The sequence below is a fragment of the Schistocerca serialis genome, chromosome 8 (assembly GCF_023864345.2).
Source record: "Schistocerca serialis cubense isolate TAMUIC-IGC-003099 chromosome 8, iqSchSeri2.2, whole genome shotgun sequence".
NCBI lineage: Eukaryota > Metazoa > Arthropoda > Insecta > Orthoptera > Acrididae > Schistocerca > Schistocerca serialis.
The window spans coordinates 455,709,876-455,733,193 of NC_064645.1; the positions used below are offsets into that span (position 1 = coordinate 455,709,876).

At 36.9% G+C, this 23,318-nt stretch overlaps 1 protein-coding gene and 1 long non-coding RNA gene across 2 annotated transcripts; one reads left to right on the forward strand and one right to left on the reverse strand.

Annotated features, from left to right (window-relative positions):
• Window positions 1–5,259: 5,259 nt before the first annotated feature.
• LOC126416574 (glycerate kinase) lies at window positions 5,260–8,591 on the reverse strand. Its single transcript, XM_050084323.1, is given in 2 exon segments — window positions 5,260–7,246; window positions 7,249–8,591. Coding segments are annotated over 2 exon segments (1,626 nt in total). The 5' UTR covers window positions 8,408–8,591; the 3' UTR covers window positions 5,260–6,779.
• A 6,700-nt stretch (window positions 8,592–15,291) lies between these two features.
• Window positions 15,292–23,165, forward strand: LOC126416419 (uncharacterized). Its single transcript, XR_007575455.1, has 2 exons — window positions 15,292–18,870; window positions 22,779–23,165. It is a non-coding gene; the product is annotated as an uncharacterized LOC126416419 (long non-coding RNA).
• Window positions 23,166–23,318: the final 153 nt, after the last annotated feature.

Genomic DNA, 23,318 nt, shown 5'->3' on the forward strand with positions numbered 1-23,318 from the left:
GTAGAAAAACGCAAGGCAGCACTGACCCTTCGACCTATCTTATAAGATAGGTTAAGCAAAGGCAAACCTGTGTTTATAACATTTGTAGATTTGGAGAAATCTTTTGAAGTTGTTGACTGGAACACACTGAAATTCTGAAAGTGAGCATAACTTGTACAGAAACCAAATGGCAGTTATGAGTGGAGAGACACAAAATGAATCCAGTGGCTGAGAAGGGTGAGGGACAGGGCAGAATGGAATGAGCAGTGTCCTGAAAGGATGATATAAAATGAATACCAACAGAAGGGGGAAAAAAAAAGGTAACAGAAAGTAGTCAAATTAATTCAAGCTATGCTGAAGGAATTAGATTAGAAAAAAAAAGAAACTAAAAGTAGTAAATTAGTTTTGCTATTTGGGCAGTAAAATAACTAATGATGGCCAAAGTAGAGAGGCTGTAATTTGTAGACGGACACTGGCAGCAAAAGTGTTTATAAAGAAGAGAAAGTTGTTATTGAATATAGAGTGAAGTGTCAGGGCATCTTTTCTGGAGTGTAGCCTTGTATGCAAGTTTGGACAAAAAGAGAGCAGAAGCTTTTGACATGTGGTTGTACACAAGGATGCTGAAGATTAGAGGGGCAGATAATGTAACCAGTGAGTAGGTATTGAACAGAACTGGGGAGACAAGAAATTTGTGGCATAACTTGACTAAAATAAGTGATAGGTTGATACACATTCTGAGACATCAAGGCATCACCAGTTTAGTATTGGAGGGAAATTTGGTGGGGGAGGGGTAAAAATTATTGAAAGAGACCAACAGATGAATACAGTAAGCAGGTTCAAACAGATGCATGTTGCAGTAGTTATTCGGAGATGAAGAAGCTTTAACAGGATAGAGGTGCAAACCAGTCTTCGGACTGAAGACCACAGCAATAACTGCTTCTTGGCACGACACACACTGAAATGAGTCCCTCAATTAGAGTATTTAAGTGTCAATTCCATTTTCATCCGCTTGGAGATCATGCAATTTTGTATATATGTTTGATCTGGTTGGTGACAATTTCTGTTTCTAGTCATTCTTGTTTGTTTGGAACAATATGAATCTCTGGCAGATTAAGACTTGAATTGTATGCTATGTACCAACCGTAGTCCTGCTCAGTTATCATCTTACCTATGTGTGCTTGTTTAGTATGGTTGGTTAGTATACTTCATTCAGCAGTAAACATCATATTTGTAAACATTAAGATAATTCCGCAACATCTGGATGAAATACAAACAATGAAATAAAAGATCTGCTGTGCTTTTAAGTGTGCAACTTTTGTGGATGCAAACAGCTCAGTGAGAAATCATTTCACGAGGCATGGACAGCACAGGAACTATTATGGAAAAAAGATGATGGGTGAAAAGATACTAGAAGAAATAAGCCGCATAACAGTAGAAAAGTTACCTAAAATCCCACTCCAAATGAGGGCAGAAGCAGAAGAAATGAAAACCTTAACAAGAGCAACATTTGCTGAAGCACTAAAAACATCATCATCTGCTATTGTAAATATTAAAATGTCATTAGCTGCCACAGCTAGTATAAACAATCAATCAGCATCATCCACTTCAAGTAGGTAAACCAACAGAAACAAGAAACCTGTGGTACAACAGGGTTTTTGGTATCCAGCCATAATGAAAACTCCAAGATAACAGTGTTAAACGAAAGGAGAAATACCACCAGTGCTCCCTCCCCTGTTCTAAAGATTATGACTCTAAATGTGCAGTGCCTCAAGAACAAATATTGTGAACTTGAAATAGCAGTAAGTAACACCCAATCTGATGTCTTGTGTATTACTGAACATTGATGTAAAGACCAAGAAATTAGTAGTATTCATATTAATCCATTTAAACTGGCAAATAATTATAGTAGGAAAATTGCAAAAGGTGGTGGAGTCGGTATTTACCTTAGACAAGAGTTAGAATTTAAGAAGAGATGTGAAGCAGAGAACTTGAGTATTGAAAAGTGTTTTGAAGCAGGTGCCGTCCAGCTATATGGCCTTATGAAAAAAGTCATAGTCATAACAGTGTATATTATCACCATGTGGAAACATAGAAGTCTTTTTTTGATAAATTAGAATTGTTGCTAAATACTATTTACAAAAAAGAAACTGTGATTATTCTTTGTGGTGATTTCAATATTAATCTTCTAGTTGAAAGTCAACAAAAAAGGCAATTTTTGGACATATTAAAGAGTTTCAACATGTCACCACACATAAACAATTCAACTAGAATAACAAACACCTCCAATAGCCTCATAGATAACATTTTCTCAAATATGTCAGAAACTGACATAGAGGTAACAAACAGATTTAGGATTGTCTGACCACAATGCTCTCACCACTGATATCCCTTTAAGGTCGAAGGAAGATAAAGGTGTAAATAATATTTACAAAAGAAACTTCTCTGTGGACAGCTGTAATCAGTTCATAAGTATCTTAGAAAATGAAAATTGGTTAGATGTTATGAAACAGTCAAGTACAGATGAGGCATATAGTGTATTTGCATCGATTTATATGATGAACTTTGAGATGTGTTTTCCGAAGAAACTGACCAGAATCAAGTCTACTGGATACGTAAAATCAAGTTCTTGGATGACTCTTGGAATTAAGAAATCATGTGAAAACATGAAAAAACTGAATTCAGAGTTGAGGGAGTGTACAAATATTGATTTTATAGAATATGTAAAGAGGTATAGGAAAATATACCGCAGAATAATTGCAAATGCAAAGTTATTAAGTAATAATATGGAAATAAAACAGTCCAGAAATAAAACTAAAATAGCATGGGAAATTGTGGGAAAAGAAACCGGGGTACCTACCAAAGACAAGGAAATTATTCTAAAAGATGAGGAGAATAAAATGGTAGATAAATATGCCATGCCTAATTATATAAATAATTACTTTTTAAATGTGCCCCAGACATTAAGCAGGAATCTTGGGGAGCAGATTAAGATGGAAGCACCCAAGGCAGCCAGCAGTATGATGGCAGTTCCAATAAACGAAAAGGAAGTTTTAAAAGTCTGAAGTCCAAGATGTCAGCTGGAGTAGATGAGGTGCCAATAATATTAGTAAAGAAAACAGCTAATCAGATAGCGAAACCATTGGCGCACATAGCAAACTTGTCAATGGCTGAGGGCGTGTTTCCACAAAAACTGAAAATTTCTAAAGTCATTCCCCTGTTAAAAAAGGGTGATAAACTTAAAATAGAAAACTACAGACCTGTCTCACTCCTCTCAACTTTCTCTGAAGTTTTAGAGATACTAATGAAATATAGAGTCACACATTATCTTAATATGCACAACCTGATAAACGGTAATCAGCATGGATTTCAAGCTGGGAGAAGTACCGAAACAGCTGTACTAGAATACACAAAAGAAATAATCACTAAATTGGAAGAGGGAAATAGTGTAGTTGGGATAAATCTAGATTTGTCAAAAGCCTTTGACACTGTTGACCACAGCATACTTTTGAAAAAGCTTGAAGCTATAGGTATCAGAGGACCGGTAAAAAAGTGGTTTGAGTCTTATCTGGAAAAGAGGATGCAGGTGGTTGAAATTACAGCACCAAATATTAATCAAAAAATTAAACTAAGATCAGATCCAAGGGAGCTCACAGTAGGAGTACCCCAAGGAAGTGTATTAGGCCCCTTGCTGTTCCTCATTTACATTAATGATATTCAGGTGTCAGAGAGAAAAGCTAGAATCATGTTATTTGCTGATGATACTAGTTTAATAGTTAGTGATACGAAGCAGTCATTGCACAGTACTGTGAACCATGTCCTACAAGATATAAAAAAATGGTTTAGTGCTAACAAGCTAACACTGAATGCAAAAAAAAACTAATTATGTGCAATATGGAAAAATAAGTGAACAGGATGACCTGAATCCCACCATGGAGGGCAAACAACTTGAAAGAGTACAGTGTGCAAAATTCCTGGGTATGCACATTGATGAGAAGATTAATTGGAAGGACCATGTGGTGAACTTAGCACTAAAACTAAATTCAGCATGTTTTGTGCTTAGAATTATTTCAAGAGTTTGTAGTAATTACTGTACCAGATTAGTATATTTTGGCTATTTTCAGTCCATTGCATCCTATGGGATAGTATTCTGGGGAAAAACAAATTGTCGTCTAAATGAGATTTTCAAATTACAAAAACGTGCTATTCGGATAATGACCCACAGCCCACCTCAAACACATTGTAGGCCCCTTTTTAAAGCATTGAAAATTTTAACAATTCCATCATTATACATTCTGAAATGTCTGTTGGTGATCAAAAGAAATCAGGACAAAATGAAAGCCAATACAGACTTCCATAATTACGATACACGGCAATGTAAAGATCTCCACATACAAGCTGTAACAAGGACCCGAAGCCAGAAACATGTATGTAATCAAGGCATCAAACTTTTTAATGCACTACCAAAACATATCAAAGAGCTGGAAAATGAGGATAAATTTAAAACTGTTCTAAAGAACCACAGGCTTGACAAATGCTATTACAGCATAAGCGAATATCTCTGCGCAACTGTATAAAATATATGTTTAAGTTAATGTGACAAATGAAATTACATCAGTGCATAATAAATTATGTTATAAAAACACTTATTAGTTGTATATTGTATTAAACATAAGATAACTTAATATGAATTCAGCACAGATACAAATTTTGTAAAGATATTATATAGTTGTTAAAATGTACTCTGACAAATCCTATATCACAAATGTGATCATTGGGCTGATAATAAATAAATAAAAGTAAAGATGGCATGATTACCTGTACTCGTTTCATCTTTGAGTTTTTAATTGCCATTGGTAAGTTAAAAACAGGAGTGATTCCAGCAAAAAGCTGAAACTATATTTACTCTGCAGCTTTGTGTTTTGGAAAAATTTATCAAAAATTAAACATTGGAAATACCTGAAATAGGATGGACAGTACTGTTGCTGAACAAGATAAGTGCAGATGTCCCCCCCGATAATCTTCTGTTATTTTTCTAAGAAACTTGGAATGCCTACTACCACATCTCAACATATTTATTCCATTATGAGCTTTGTGGCTGAAAATCCTGTGCACTACAAAGCAAACGAAATGTGCGATGATTACAATACAAGTAGGAAGACTGATTTAATGAGTGAATTCAAAACCACATATAGAAAGGAATCTAGTATTAAGATATTTAATTCACTGCCAAATAACATCAAAGGTCTGTGTGGTAACAGTCATTTAAAAATAAATATGTACTTATTTGATAAAACAATTTATTCACTAGACGAATTTTTAACATACATATGTAGAGTGTTTTGTTTGCACATATTTTGATTGTTATTTGTTATATATTGTTGCAAAACATATCGCAATCCTTGTACTATGCCGATTTCCATGCCTTTTGTTTCACTTTGCTTCTGTCCTAGTTTTATTTTATTACTTTCTCTTTCAACATTTTTGTAAATTAATTGTATTCTCCCTGACAGCTCTTGTTGCATGTTTATATTTATTCATTTTCTGACTCATTCCACATCCTGATACCTAACATGCATAAAAGAATCCACGGAATAAGTGCGTAAATGCTTCTAATAATCAGCTGCACCTTATAGTATGTAGTATTCATTACAGTTGTAATGTGCAACAGAGACTGTTTGCAACATAAAGTATTCTTACTACCTGTTCTTGCGCTGTGCTACTATTGAAAATATTACCATCATTGCATGTTGTTACTTTAAATCTTCTAAACGTGTTTTCCTTTTTCCCCAACATAGGCTGTGTTTATTTCACTACCACCATACAGAATGTGTATATTTGTGACAATTATATTTCATGTGTGTTTACATAGTCACTATGTGTTATTGTTTGGTATGTCTGGAATTAATAAGCATTCTGAAAAAGGAAATTATTTCATGTAATTTCTTATAATTTTAAAACAAATTCTCCCACTTCCTGAAAATTTTGTTTCAACATTTCACAAAGATCCAGGCAGGCAAACATTTACCACAGTATTATAAGTTAGCAACAGTATAAGACAACATAACTGGATGACACCAGTTTTAGCGTGAGAAACCTTCTTTAGTCTGACAAGATTTTGTATGATGACATGGGTGGCACTCATCTGTTACACACACAAATATTATAAATTAGACGCATTTCTATCCATAGACGTATTTCTATTGTTACAATGAAAAGAGAGAGAGAGAAGTGTTAAACATGAATGTGTGCTGGCCTATTGTTCTTAAAACATATACGGACACTTCTATGGTACTACCAAATAACTGCACAAGTGGACAGAGCTCTTTAAATTGACATAGTACAATTCTGTAATATTTCAACTAAATAGAACTCAGATAATTAACTTATCACATTGAAAATGTGGAGCAAGGAGTAAAGCAGTATAACAATAGCTGTGCAATTCATGCACACAAAACATTTAAAATGAACAGACACTGGTGTGGATTATGGACACAAAGAGCAATTATATAGTCTGTGTTCTTCCAAAGATTTTTCTGAATTCCTGTTGGGTTTTACAATTTTTAAATAACAGTTCTGGTGCAAAAGTATACCTTGTTTTAGATACATCCAGGAGAAAAAAAATCACAACAGAAAATAGTAATTTGTGTGCAATACAGATGGCTGCACAAATGAATGATTTTAATGACAACTAGGTACACAGCTCATCACATTTATTAAAAAAGTAAACCAATAATAAAAGTGTAAGACAGATCTCAATTTTTGGTGACAATGACTATTTACTGTGTTTATGATTTACATATTCAAAACTTTTCTGACATTTTACAACGTTTACATACTTTTGCAGCCTTTATGATTATAATATGCACATCCATTACATTTGTTCCTGTATGTCCTGTAATTATTAAGTCATCAGAAATGTCCAACTTTAGGTAAAAATTGTGAGAATCGTTATTTTTGAGATATTCTGTAATTTTCAAATTGCATTTTTCAGCAATTTCAACTTGCTGGTTGTATCCAATTGCACCTGCTGCTTCAGTTGGACCATCTATACCATCTGTACCAGCACTTAGAAGCAAAATATCATATTTATTTAGATCAGGTTCGTCCTTAAGGGCATCCTGTAAACTCAGTGAGAAAAGTAGTGCTAATTCTTGATTACGGCCACCTTTTCCTTTTCCTTTCACCTGGACTGTTGTCTCCCCACCAGCCAACAAACACAATCCGTTAGTCTTACCAAAATTGTATAGCCCTTGAAGCAATTTCTCTTGCAAATCTGTCTCCAGAGGTATGTTGTAGCAAATGTGTTTAAGAACTTTTTCTCTGATATCTGTCCACTCAAAAATTTGCATATATTTGTAACTAGTAATATGTAAGCTCTGCAGACTTCTTGCACACTATGAAAAATACTTCTGGTCAAAATAACTGGATGGTAGCCATTAACACTTGCTTCTGTGGCTGCACTGTACAGAGCTATAGAGTTGTTTCCAATTATTAAGTTTTGTGTGTGTGGGAAACAGTCAAGTGCATGAGATGCTGTATTACACAGTACTGTAGAGACTGACAATGGAATCCTGTCAAGCAAGTCATATTTCTTTATTATATTCAAAGCATCATTGATTCCATCTGTATTTGGTACTGTTGGACCACTTGCAATGTAGCCTAAATTGTCCTCCACAACATCTGACAAAATAAGTGAAATAATCTGTGCTGGGTAAGCCAATTTAGCAAGGCCTCCACCCTTCAAGTAAGAAAGCCTTTTTCTGATACAGTTTAGTTCCATAATATTTGCACCAGCAGAGCTCAAGAGTTTTATGGTCTCTATCTTTTCACCTAAAGTTAATGGTGGAATTGGAGCTGGTAGAAGTGCTGAACCACCACCTGAGATCAGAACAATAAGTAAAGACCTTTCATTTAGGCTTCTCACTAGTGCTTCTATTTTTCTGGAGGCTGCTAATGCATTCTCATCCGGTAAATTATTTTCTGCTCCTTCCACTACTTGTAGTTTCGTGTTTTGCATTGGAAGCATATGTGGCATGTTCTTGAATGTGTCCAAAATTCCAAGTGGTACACTTACAATCCCAGTAACTAAATGTTTCCCCAAAATGTTTTCAATTTCTACAGCCATACCCAACACAGCTTTCCCAAAACCTACTATATAACAGTTCTCGTTTACGATGTATGTTTCGTTTTGAACAAACAACTTAGTATCGCTCAGTTTCACATTCTCTCTTATGATGTTACGAGGCTGAACCGACTCTACAGCTTTCTCGAACATCTTCCTCGAAAGAGTTTTCATTCCGTTTAAATCGGTGTACATTTTTTCAGCAGCCACGCCCGATTTGTGTGAAATAAATTTGGCGTGTTTGCTGAAATTGTTATAACAAAATATATGCAAGTAATTCTTTCCGAATGTTATTAACTTCACCATATTCCTAATGTTACATGACGTACAATCCACTGTACTGGTATTAACTACAACAAGACATACTTGAAACTATAAAATTTTATTTGGGTGTTTTATTTAGGTTATCTCTCGAATGCCATGACGTAACGTATTTACCCAGACATTCATTACGCAAGAGTATCCACATTCGGCGCAGATGTTTGTGCATGCAACATGGCGTGTCTTCATCTTCGACCATAGAGTATCTATGGTCGAAGATCTTCATTGTAAAAATGATCTATGGGCAAAACTAAAGTGAACGTGTCAGCAGGCGAAGACACCGGTCTCCTCACATACATCAATACTTCCGTTTCACTAAACCCTGAGCACGACATTCTACTAATAGTTTGTGTATAGATACAGCCTGACGTGCAATTACGGCTCCAAGTACAGTCTATGTTAGACAATAGACTGGCTCCAAGCATACGAAGCGAGACGAGCTTCTTCGAAGTGAGCTGAGCTTTGGCGGGACATTCGAATTTCAGTGATATTTACCCGGCGTGCAACATGAAGGCGGCCTGATCTTTACAATCTTACACTACACCGGTAATATAACTGGAAGTATATATAAACACACTAAAATTAAATGCAACTGTAAAAATGAGACATTTTACTTACTGTGTTATTTTAGAAATTAAACAGTCAAATAATGAGAGCTTCAGTTCAGCATTATCATGTTACAGTAATTGATGTCAACACCTTTTTGAGCAGAAATGATTATACAAGGCATGGGCGGCATCTGACGTCGACAGGAAAAATTGCTTTGTGTAAAAGATTGAAAACAGAGGTGATAAATGAGGCAAATAGGAATACATCAACAGCAACTAACATATATATTGAAACCAAAACAGTTACCTAAAATTTATCTGCCAATAGTGAGCTGTACTGTGAGATCTCCTCAGCAGAATTGATTAAGTCAAATCAATATCCAGTATATGCTGCAAAAGAAGAAATTATCTCACTGTAAATTAATCCTAAAGACAAAACCAGTGATGAAAAAGCAACAATAAATAGTTAGACCTAATGAGACTGGGCTGAATTGCAACATATCCACAGTAGAACCGAAGACAGTAAACCAAAAAATGGTGAATTTTGAGAGCTCCATAGTAGAAATGATAGAACCAATTCAAAATCCAAAATATCTAGCACCAGAAAAAGCAATATCATTGGAAAATTAATCTGAAAGGCAAAACTATTGATGAAGAGCAACAAAAACATAGCTAGGCCTAATGAGATTGAGCTGAATTGTAATGTATCACAATAGAAACAAGGACACTAAATAGAAACCCAAAACCCATTGAGATGTATTTTCACACCGCCACATCTCGCCACATAAAACACTGATTTGAGTAACGAAAGAGGGCAAGAGCCATTTATTTGTCAATTATTAATATTTAATTACGCATCGTAATGATGTATTTTGACGATTTACAAGAAGAAACGAATCCAGCGCCACTGACGCGCCTAAGAAACTATAGACTAATTCAACGTGCATGTAAAAACGATATTAAAGACAAACTAGGAAGACATTTGAATATTACAAAAAACAAGCGCACCACACATCGTCCACTGCCAGAAGATATCACTCTCTTTTATCTCCTGTATAATACGGATGCATCATTACATAGGCGTCATTATTAGACTTGTAATTTGTTAAAACCTACAGAAAAATACTATCATTTTGTTGCACGTGGGACGAGCACGTGTGAAAAACGCAGAGTGGTTAATGAATGGACATTTCTATGTGATTTTTAATTTTTTCAAACCACTCAAGCTCTGTCATTGATATTGATGTGTTAACATGTTATATGGACATAACGTCCAAGTTCGTAATTATAGTGTCAATTAATTTAAATTTGTGTTTGCTTAATCATTTACTTTCTATGTGCCAAGCGCTTTTTCTTTTAATTTTTTTTTTTTTTTTTTTTACAGAGCCAGCTGTGTCGTTGTGTGGACAGAACAGTCGAGGCCAACATAGTACTTATATTCCCCCCTTGTAATATTCTTCAAACTCAGTTTTAAACTGACCCTTACGTACATTTTCAGTGCAAGTGATGTCCGGGAATTTCTTAGCATACTTTACTTCTGCAACCCCACATCGCTCGCACAAAGCCTCACTGTTCCACAATGGTATGCGGCACTTTCTAAAGGGGAAAGGGAGCCACGCAAGTATATGTTGCTTGCCCTCCTTAATCTGATACTCAATAATAAAAATATTTTCTTACATCAGATACCACAGGAGAAGAGCATATATTAGTGGAACTAAGTCCAAAATGCAAAAGCGATAAAGATGAAGAGCAGCAGCAAACTGCTGCACAAAGGAAATAGGAAAGCCTAGTGAATCAGTGCCCATGAGATCTTTAGTAAGAAGAAAGATGATGTCTCAACATATGGGAGATGATTTTTTTATGGTAAGTCCAAGGGAAGCAAAAAACTGGAAGTTAAATATTAATGACAAGAAACATGAACATGCTAATCATACAGACTAAGAATTTTATTAGTAAGCAAAAAGAAATTAAGTACAGAATTCTGCATCAAAATCCGCAATACCATAAATTATGATCTTTTATACTACTTCTACAGATCAGAATATAGAGGTGGAGGAGTAGCAATATTTGTCTAAACAGCACAGAATTATGATAGTAGTATGAATGACACATACAAAACCTTACCAAAATTCAAAGAAAAAGATTTTGAAATTACAGGTACGATCTACAATGGAGAGTATTCTATGTGCACCAATCACCAAGTGGCAAAATAAATCCTTTCCTCGAAAATATGTCCACTCTACTAGAAAAAAAAACAAAATGAAAAATTGTATAATATGTGGTGATTTTAACATTAATATGGGAAGAGAGACACAGAGAAAGTACAAATTTGAGGAGCTGCTACTATAATATAACATGAAGGCAACTCTTAAGGAACCAACAAGAGTGACTTTGGGGACTGTGTCAATCATTGACAATTTTATCACTAATATAAGTAGCAATGCGTATACAACAAAGGTTCTACAAACAGGAACTTCTGATCATTTTGGACAGCTTTTTGAAGTATATGGAAATCTGAACTCACAAAAGGAAGATAAAAGCATAGAAAGATATGTTAGACTTATCAGCTAACAAAATATCAACATCTTCAAAGTGATGTTAAGAAAAGAGAGGTGGAGTGACACACTTCAAGCCCAAGGAACAGATGAAAAATAAAATGCTTTCCAAGACACCATAACACATTACTTCAATTTAGTATTTCCAAAAACCAAGAGGAAAAGAAAGAATCTCGAAAATAAGCAGTGGATTACGAAGGAAATAATAGAACAGAGAGCTACCTGAAGAGAAATGAAACACAGAGAAAATATTGAAGCCTACAGGCAGCACCAGAAGAAATACAGGCAGTTAAGACAAGAAGAAGCAAAATCAATTAATGAGACTATTTCAAAATCAAAAAAATGAGAGCAGCTCGGAGTATAATTAACTCTGAGAGAGGCAAGAAAAAATACTCACAGGAAACAAATGAAATAGAAACTGTGACAGTAAATAGCAAAATCATCACAGATAAAACAAAAATTGCCAGAATCCTGAATAATAACTACACATATGCAATAGAAAAACTAAAGTATGGATACAAACTATTGTGACAGATAAGCCAAGTCACTCAGTGTTCCTGAAACCAGTGTCTGAAAAGGAACTGACGAATCTAATGAAAAAGCTAAAAGTTAAAAAGTCTGCTGGACATGATGAAGTGTCAAACTACCTAATCAAGCAGGTGGCAGCAGAAATAATTACACCACTACTGGATATTGCAAACTGCTCTTTCCAAGAAGGAGTATTTCCAGATAAACTCAAATTAGTTAAAGTAGTACCTGTATCCAAAAAGCGAAAGCACGACGACCCTAACAACTACACGCCAGTATCTTTAGTATAAGGCTTCTCCAAAATATTAGAAATTTTCAAACAGACTAACTGCTTATTTGGAAAAACATAATGTAATAACTCCAGCACATCTCAGATATCAGAGAGGGAAATCAACGGAAACAGCCATTTAATCATTAACAGAATCAATCGTACAGGCCTTTGACAGCAAGATGGTAGTGTCTAGAGTTCTTCTTGATCCATCCAAGGCGTTTGACACAGTTGATCATACAGACCTAGTAAAGAAACTAGAGAAAACTGCTATCCGTGGACATGCAGCAGACTGTATAACATCATATCTAAGTAACAGGAGGCAATATGTAGCCATTAATAACTTATACGGATCAGAAGTTAGAAGCATTAAGTATGGTGTACCTCAAGGATCTGTAATGGGACCTTCTCTTCAATTTATTTGTGAATAATATACAAACACCTGAAAATGAAATCAAAATCCTTTATGCAAATGATATGGCTGTGGTAAATGTTTCCAACAATTTGGAGGCACTTGAATCAAATACATTCTTATCAGTCAGTAGTACAGCACAAAGGCTCTCTGAAAATGAGTTAATTATTAACCTGAAAAAACTGTGTATATGATCTTCAAAAATAAACAGAAAGAAGAACATAAGGATGTTTCCGTAGATGAAAAAGGACTGGAAGAAGTAGCTTCAGTTAAGGGGAGCCGGAACGATGAAAATGACGAAATTAACGTTTTTTGGTTTTTTCATTATAAAAATATTTGGGGTTTTCTGAACAAAACAAATCAAGTTTCACCTTTCTAAGTGAATTCTAAGCGTGTTTTTTTTATCGCTGCAAAGTTGGCGCGCCGCGTAAACGGTTGTAGCGATTTGGTGTGTCACCTCTGATGGCGCCGCTCGCTGGCTGCAAGCAGGGTGTCTTTGCAGAATTAGACAGTGTTTTGTTTTCCAACGTTGTATGCCTTTATCTCTGTGACAAGTGAGTAGTGACTGTTCAATGTTCATATCGGTAAACATAAACGCTATACCATGTGTGTTGACTTGTGGAGTTTGCTTTGTGTTGTTAAGCTGTTCAATCTTGCGTATTTGACGAATTTTGCTTGTACCTGTTTTATGTATTTGGTTTGTGGATATCAATATGCCCCGTTTCAGCAATTGAGTGTTTAAGAAAAGGCACAATGAGTGGAAGAAGAACCCTTTTGTTGTTTCGAAGGAAGATGCTGCTCAGACTGCTTCACTGACTACTCCAAATGAATGTGATAGAACTTCTTCCAGCAAGAAATTTTGTGACAGCATAGAAAAATTTTAAAACTATAGAAGTGACAGTAATGATGTAAATGAAATAATTAACATTTCCTTGCTCTCTAATATTTTGAAACATAACATATTATGCCAAGTTTGCAAAGAAAGAGGACTGGAATTGAAAATTACTTCACACATTGGTTTGGCATGTAAATTGTTATTGAAGTGTAACAAATTTGCTGCAGAAGTTTCGTTTTCTAATTCTAACAGCATTCCTCACAGTGATAATAGTGGAAAGAAGGTGTATGATACAAATGGTAGGCAAGTGTATGGCTTGCGTTGCATTAGCAAGGGCAGTGCTGCAGGGACAATGTTATGTGGAATTATGAACTTGCCAAAACCATCAACCAAGTTTGGATTTTATAATGAATTGGTGGGATCTTCAGCTGAAGATATTGCTCAAGCAACAATGAAGAAAGCAGTTGAAGAAGCTGTGACAGATAATGGGAATTGTAGAGATTTAACTGTTGCTTTACATGGATCATGGCAATGTAGAGATCATAAATCTCTAAATGGAGTTGTGACAGCTACCAGTGGAGACAGTTGCAAAGCAATTGATGTTGCTATTCTCTCAAAATATTGTAGATGTAAGGGCAATGCCAAGGACGAACATAGTGAAAGTTGGGAAGCAAATTTTCATGGCACGAGTGGAGTGATGGAAGTAGAGAGAGTGAAAGCAATTTTTTCCAGATGACAAGAGTGGTATAATGTACGATACACTAACTATCTAGGAGATGGTGATTCTAAGGCATATAATGCTGTAGAGGCTGGCAACGAAATTCACAATAACAAATAGGAGTGCATTGGACACGTGCAGAAGTGCATGGGGGCTTGCTTGCCCAAACTAAAGCAAACATTAGGATCCCAGCAGAAACTTAGTGATGCCAAGACCCTTAGAGGAAGAGGAAGATTAACAGATGAAGCAATTGATAGATTGCAGAGGTATTATGGATGCACAAATAGACAAAATACAAGAAGCATTCAGTATATGAGGAGAGCAGTATGGGCATTATTATTTCATACTGCATCAACAAATGAGCACCCACAACATGCACTGTGCGCCACAGGTGATGACTAATGGTGTAAGTACCAAAGGAATATGCCCATACATACCGTTTGCCAAATGCTGTAATTGATGTAATTAAGCCCATATTCAGAGATTTATCACAGCCAAGTTTATTGGAAAAGTGTTTACAAGGAAAACATAAAATCCAAATGATGGTGTAAATAATAATTTGGATTACGATTCCCAAAAGAGTGTTTGTACAGATAAAAACATTGCATTTTGGAGTTTATTATGCAGTGGCAACATACAATGAAGGAAACATTATCAAATGTGATGTTCTGAAACGTTTAGGTTTCCAACCAGGACACAACCAAGCGGCGTTGTCCAATGCGACCTTTCCGATTGGCCACCGAGGAACTTAACAGGGAAGGCGTTATTTCCATGCTTCTCTTTTTTTTCTTTATTGGGTTTCAAATCCTCCCCGCCAGAGGGGGAGGGAGCGGGAGAGGGCTGGCAGCCACGTAATATGCTGCTCTACACCGTACAGAAAAGTTAAAAAAAAAACATAATGAGAATAGAAACAAACAAGAAAAACAGGCGATAAAACGGTGACATTGTAAAAAAACAGTAAAATGGCGGTAAGGTGTGGAATTTAAAAAATAAAAACACTGCGGATGAAGAAGTAGACAGGCACAATTAAAAAACACGCCGACGGTCTGGTTTCTGTTCGCACGAGATAAAAACATGCTTCTCGATAACTCCGCAAGGTGACGCATGAGGTAGCTGGAGAGAAGGGTATAAATGTGGTGCTGGGGTAATAAGATATCGCATTTGCGTCACAGTTTCTTGGAGCAGATATGTACACCAACGAAGAAAAGTTAGATATGCTTCTAGTGTATGGTGAAAGCAGGAGAAATGCTGTTAGAGCAATAAAGCGATATGGAGAGCTGTATCCTAATCGTGAGAGTCCTACGCGCCAGCTTCTTGCACGTATTTGGAAGAAACTACTGGAATCGGGATCATGGAACGCCATACAGAGGGCATGGCAGAAAATTGCAACTGGCGAGGTACATGAAGAGGGCGTTCTAGCGTTGGCGGGAGGTGGCAAAAAATAACTTAACTGATAGAAATAACCGGTTACTGAGAAGTAACGGTTACTGTGACAATCGTTCATCTGATACTGGCAATTATTTCAATAACTGCCAACAGTGCCTCGCACCTTCTCTTAACCGAATATCGTACTACGCATTCGCGTCATACATCGGAGATCAGGCTCCGAAGGAGAGGGGTAGACCATGTGGAAGGCGTTCTATAGTTCATGGGAATAACTGTGAGATTGCGCGCTGTCTGTTGATAAAAACTGTGTACTATGTCGTGCGTCTTCGTTACTTTTAGCACAAACAATTAAATACTGTTAATGTCAGAGCGGTGTGTGATAGGAGCTGCAGTACAGGCACTAACAAATACGGTCGTTCCCTTGAGCCACCGCCTTATATGTCACATTAACTTGGGCGGGTAGTAGAAAGAGAGTTACCATAAAGAATTCGAACGACTATGGAAATAACTGTCAGAGATTGGCATTTTTATCTAGCAGTTATTGTTGGCTCACAGTTATCATTATTGGACAAGACTCTAGCGAGAGCGAAACACGGGAAGTAACGTAGTTCACAGAAGTTACCACATCCAGTTGAAGGCGTTGCGAGTATAATCTTTGAAGATGAAATTTTTGGCGGGCAGAATGATCTATGTTTTAGAGGTGGGCCAAACGGTTATTCTGGAGTAACCGTTATCACAGTTCCAGTTATTCTTTGATAACCGTTATCAATAACTGCCAAGTTATTTTTCGCTAGCGAATACCGAATACTCCGACAGTTGAATAACGACATAGTTGAATCCATCGGTTTAGAGTCGAGCGAGGTGGCGCAGTGGTTAGACACTGGACTCGCATTCGGGAGGACGACGGTTCAATCCCGCGTCCGGCCATCCTGATTTAGGTTTTCCGTGATTTCCCTAAAGCGCTCCAGGCAAATGCCGGGATGGTTCCTCTGAAAGGGCACGGCCGACTTCCTTCCCCATCCTCCCCTAATTCGATGAGACCGATGACCACGCTGTCTGGTCTCTTTCCCCAGCCAACCAACCAACCACCCACCCATGCTTCAAATGTAACTCTCATGTAAACATGTTGAGATGTTAAGTAATGGAGTTGTTGAACGTTATTTTTAGTCACTGAAGTATATAGCGATGAAACTCGGTTAAAAAAGGGAAGAGAAATGCAGCAAAATAGCTGCGCTGCTTAGAAAGAAAATGCTGTAGAACAGATTGGATGAAAGTATGCTGTTTGTGGGCCAGTACAGTGAGAAAGATCTAATTGCAAAAGCAGGCAGTACTGGCCTTTTTGGGTTGTACCAAAAAGATGCAAACTCTGAGAAAATGTTCCAACAGTAATTAAGTTACATTCTTGATAATTTAGTCCTGTTTTCTTGCCAATTGGCAGTCATTGCCTTTTCACTATTTACTACCTGAGACTAACATGGGGTTATTCGCACAAGGTCAGGTGCTGATGCTACACCCATCTTCTTTGACCCGTAAAGTCATGGTGAGCCATGATTATTTTTGAGTCTTTGTGTTTGTAGATTGTGTGTTGTATTATTTGGTGGCTCTGTTGTGCTGGAGTTTTTTTTAGTGAGTAGTTTTGGATGAATGTTTCAGGTTGCTATTGAAAGAATTTTCGCTGGATTTCTGGTGAGTTACTTTGAACAAAAGCAAAACGAGGATAATGGAATGTAGTCTGATTAAGTCTGGTGATGCTGAGGGAATTAGGATAGGAAATGAGACACTTAAAGTAATAAAGGAGTTTTGCTATTTGGGGAGCAAATTAACTGATGATGGTCGAAGTAAAGAAGAAATAAAATGTAGACTGGCAATGGCAAGGAAAGCGTTTCTGAAGAAGAGGAATTTGTTAACATCGAATACAGATTTAAGTGTCAGGAAGTCGTTTCTGAAAATATTTGTGTGGAGTGTAGCCATGTATGGAAGTGAAACATGGACGATAAATAGTTTGTACAAGAAGAGAATAGAAGCTTTCGAAATGTGGTGCTACAGAAGAATGCTGAAGATTAGATGGGTAGGTCACATAACTAATGAGGAGGTATTGAATAGAATTGGGGAGAAGAGGAGTTTGTGGCACAACTTGACAAGAAGAAGGGACCAGTTGGTAGGACATGTTCTGAGGCATCAAGGGATCACAAATTTAGCCTTGGAGGGCAGCGTGGAGGGTAAAAATCGTAGAGGGAGACCAAGAGATGAATACACTAAGCAGATTCAGAAGGATGTAGGATGCAGTAAGTACTGGGAGATGAAGAAGCTTGCACAGGATAGGGTAGCATGGAGAGCTGCATCAAACCAGTCTCAGGACTGAAGACCACAACAACAACAAAAACAACTTTGAATTTGCATATTTTGGCTGATGGATTCATTTTTGTTTGGAAATATTATTGCCGTTTGTTTCTTGTAGTTGGAGATTTAATATTTTTCTCTTTTCTTCAGTTGTGAAGAAAGATTGTTGCAGTGGGCTAATGTGTTTGTGTGTATTGAAATCGATGGTGTTGAAAGTTTTCTTGAATTATCGGGATTTCCTTGTTAGTGCTCAGTAATTGTTGGATTGTTATTGGTAGGTGTCATAGGTACTGATGTACCATCTTTGGTTAGGATTCATTTCTGATGTTAGTCATGTGAGCATGGTTTGGTTTGTTGTATTGAGAACTTTGGTTAGATAGAGTAAGTGAAATTGTGGTATCTAGGGCTTTACTTTGGCTATGTGGGTGAAGTGAAATTTGCAACACCATGTTTTAGAGTGGTTGGTTCTTGGTATTGAGGGCTTTGTTGGGGCTATATAGGGCAAGTGAAAATTGTGTTGAGTTTTTGTGTTCTGTATGGGTTACTGGTATTGAGGTCTTCATTTGAGATGTGTAGTTTTCATTATTGTAATTTTTTTGTTAAATTTTGAGGATTTGATGTGCTGGATTTTTGGGTGAATATTTGTTTTGCAGTGATGTCATTATTCTTATTGTCATTTATTTAGTTTGTCCTCTTCATTTGGTTGCCCTGTCAGTTTCATTCTATTGCTGGAGTTAAATACTTCACATGCTGTTTATGTTTGTTCGCAGGTGTAATGAGTGATGTCGTGGTCACCATATTGTATGTGTTTGAAATAGTGTACACCATGTTGATGGCATTACTGGTCAAAACAGGGAAGTGAGTCATGACTTTATGTCAATCTACCTTTTATAATTGAGAAGTAGATCACTTTATATAAACTGAATTTATTCTATGGATATAGTTTCTGTGTGTTTTGATTAGTTAAAAATAATGCTGTGTTCCAAGGACCATTGTTCTGTTTCTATCAAAATGGTGTAGATTACACTGATTGTACACTCTGTGTCTTTTTTGTGTTTATGGCTACACCCTGGCTATTGACAGATTTACAGCCAATTTACTGGCAGAAAAGTAATAATGATGAATAATAATGAAAAGTAATAATAATGAACATATTGGTCTCTGTCACTACTCGTGTTACAGTTACGGAATGTTGAAATCTACTTCTAAATAGCACAAGCAATCATTGTAGGCTTTTATACCACAAGGTTTTTGTTAAATATCCATCTTCAGAGCAGAAGTTACCAGAAGAAGCAATTTCAGTTCATATTTAAATTTTTGTAAAGTTTTACAGCAGCCAGTTGCCTTTGGTTTTATTCTTCAGTTTCTATTTACCATGACTGTTTTAAATTGACAAGTGGTTTATCATCAGGTAGTACATATTTATTGCATATTTGCAGCATTCTTGTGGCTCATGTAGTTATGGCGAGAGAACGAAACGTATACACACCGAATGTGGTGAGAAGTATGTACAGTTCACGCCTGGCCACAGCTGCACAACTCCAACAACGCTGCAAACATGCAATAAATATGTACCATCTGATGATACTGATTCAAAACAGGTCTTGGTAAATAAAGATTGAAAAATAATACAAAACGTGGTTGACAGTAATTTCTGGAAAGTTAATTTTTTTCACCTCTCAGATTATATTAGTGGGAAAAATAATAGAAAATTTTTGTGGCTATTGTTGAACACTTTCGTGAACCTTTGGCAGACTTAGTGACAAACAATTATTATGTTTTCTTCTAAATTTTGATTAAAATAACCTCTTGGTTGACAGATAGCTATGATGGGGCAGGGTTGTTTGTTATATACATCATTCCACATACTTAGAACGAGCAAGAGCTGCACATGCAATGCAAATAGATCAAAAACATGTGTTCAGATTACTTTTATTGTTGTCACTGTCAGCAGCAGTGGGAAGTACATCAGTGGGGTTGGTGGATAGGGCAACAGTTGGCTTTTGCCTTCCCGTACATTGTACTGCGGCTGAGAAAGCTGTGTGGTGCCTAAAAAAAAAATCAGTCATTATAGTGGGCACATAGGTGTCAAGAAAGAACTGCAGTTGGCTGACTCTTAGCCACTGCTACAATCACAGAATTATTTTAGTCTAGGCGTAATGTGGTAGTGAAAAATCAGTTCGAGCTGAAATTTGATTTGCACTATCGAAACAAGACGGAAATATAACTTTTGTGTAAACTTTGCATCCTTAACTAGGATTTAACAAAGTTATGTACTATGGTATGAAGATATTTGGGAAGTTCAAATCTAACATACAAGAAGTAATTAGTTATCTCAGCAAATTCAAAGGAAAATTTAAAACATATTTCATTAGTGACTCCATCCACTGATTATCTTAGTGCAAGGATTTGATTCGTTCTTTAGATGGATGGCAGATAGTGTGTTGTAAACTGTCCTATGTAATTACATATTTAGGTTACTGTTTTCTTTGAAAAAATACTTGATTATTGAAGTAAATATTAAGTTTCTTGTAAGACAGCCTGCAGCTACCTAATATAACTGAAGTAGCAGCAGCTTTCTTTCTAATTCACTAGAACACATGTAACTGGCAGAAGCAGAACTAGTGTTAAGCAGTATTGTGATAGTTTCTTGTTAATATAGTGTACAGCTTGAGCAATGTTTGGTTGTCTTTTGTTAATGTTCACCTTCACTTGCTCCTTAGCCCTGTAGGTTCACCTGTAGTGTGATGTACAGGTTGTGATGAATGAGTAGAAGAAATTTATATTCTTTTTGAAATTGTGATGGTTTATGTATGTCGAGCCACATCAGTAAATGTATACAGGATATTACAAAAAGATACGGCCAAACTTTCAGGAAACATTCCTCACACACAAATAAAGAAAAGATGTTATGTTGACATGTGTCCGGAAATGCTTAATTTACATGTTAGAGCTCATTTTAGTTTTGTCAGTATGTACTGTACTTCCTCGATTCACTGCCAGTTGGCCCAATTGAAGGAAGGTAATGTTGACTTCGGTGCTTGTGTTGACATGCGACTCATTGCTCTACAGTACTAGCATCAAGCACATCAGTACGTAGCATCATCAGGTTAGTGTTCATCACGAACGTGGTTTTGCAGTTAGTGCAATGTTTACAAATACGGGGTTGGCAGATGCCCATTTGATGTACAGACTAGTATGGAGCAATAGCCATGGCGCGGTATGTTTGTATCGTGACAGATTTCCAGAAGCAATTGATCGGCGTCTTAGGGAGCACGGAACATTCCATCCTATGATTCGCGACTGGGGAAGACCTAGAGCGACGAGGACACCTGCAATGGACGAGGCAATCCTTCGTGCAGTTGACGATAACCCTAATGTCAGCATCAGAGAAGTTGCTGCTGTAAAAGGTAACGTTGACCACGTCACTATATGGAGAATGCTACGGGAGAACCAGTTGTTTCCGTACCATGTACAGCTTGTGCAGGCACTATCACCAGCTGATTGGCCTCCACGGGTACACTTCTGCGAATGGTTCATCCAACAATGTGTCAATCCTCATTTCAGTGCAAATATTCTCTTTACGGATGAGGCTTCATTCCAACGTGATCAAATTGTAAATTTTCACAATCAACATGTGTGGGCTGATGAGAATCCACACGCAATTGTGCAATCACGTCATCAACACATATTTTCTGTGAACATTTGGGCAGGCATTGTTGGTGATGTCTTGATTGGTCCCCATGTTCTTCCACCTACGCTCAATGGAGCACGTTTTCATGATTTCATACTGGATACTCTACCTGTGCTGCTAGAACATGTGCCTTTACAAGTACGACACAACATGTGGTTCATGCACAATGGAGCTCCTGCACATTTCAGTCGAAGTGTTCGTATGCTTCTCAACAACAGATTCGGTGACTGATGGATTTGTAGAGGCGGACCAATTCCATGGCCTCCACGCTCTGCTGACCTCAACCCTCTTGACTTTCATTTATGGGGGCATTTGAAAGCTCTTGTCTACGCAACCCCGGTACCAAATGTAGAGACTCTTCATGCTCGCCATTCTCCAGGGCCTCATCAGTGTATCAGGGATTCTATGTGACGGAGGGTGGATGCATGTATCCTCACTAACGGATGACATTTTGAACATTTCCTGTAACAAAGTGTTTTAAGTCACACTGGTACGTTGTGTTGCTGTGTGTTTCCATTCCATGATTAATGTGATTTGAAGAGAAGTAATAAAATGAGCTCTAACATGGAAAGTAAGCGTTTCCGGACACATGTCCACATAACATATTTTCTTTCTTTGTGTGTGAGGAATGTTTCCTGAAAGTTTGGCCGTACCTTTTTGTAACACCCTGTATAATATGAATGTGCTCTTAGAATGCTTAATGCCTTGGGCGTATACCTACATAATGACTGTCGGTAAATCCATAGCAACACTATCTTCAGCTGCCCAGTTGCAATGTGGATGCAATACATGTTCAGATTAGCTTATTATATGTTCCACCATTTGATAACTTAATATGTGCTTAAATGCAGGAGAGTACTCCTAGGTACTTCATTCAAGATGGATTTGCACCTCATTGGCGACAGAGTCATGTAGTGTACATACAGAATTCATGTTACTGATCAGTACATACTTAATTCTTTTCTAATTTGACATCTAGTGATGTTATTCTACTTACGTTTGTTCTTTCCATTACAGCCAGGTTATATCAAAAAATATTCAATAAATTATTCAGTCTTTGATTTATTTTCAGAAGCACATTGCAAATCCAGTACAACAGAATGACTACAGGATTGCACAACCAGACGTTCTCTGACACCACCCTATATTTTCTGAGATGGTTACTAGGGATAGGTCACAGCCAGTACCCAGGCTCATTATTTTTATTTTACTATCTGTGCCAAATTAGTGTGTCTGGTAATATATTAATGTTATGGCACTGACAGTAGCAGTATCATAGATACACTTTAAGAAAATGAAATGGTTTACATTCCACTGTGAAAACCCACTGTCATAAAATGTTTATTGAAGTGGATGACACTTGTATCTCTTGTGTTGGAGTTACTGTTGCAATGAATGTGATTTTTTATTATGATATGTTAAAAACTGCAGTAAAATAAATTTGTTTATTGCAAAAGGATTTATGTCTGTTACATATGTTGTCCCATTTTATATGTGTGTTCACAATCCCTGCTCCCATCCCCGCCCAGAGAAAGTAATTACACAATCGTTGCATATAATTTGTGTGTGTGTGTGTGTGTGTGTGTGTGTGTGTGTGTGTGTGTGTGTGTGA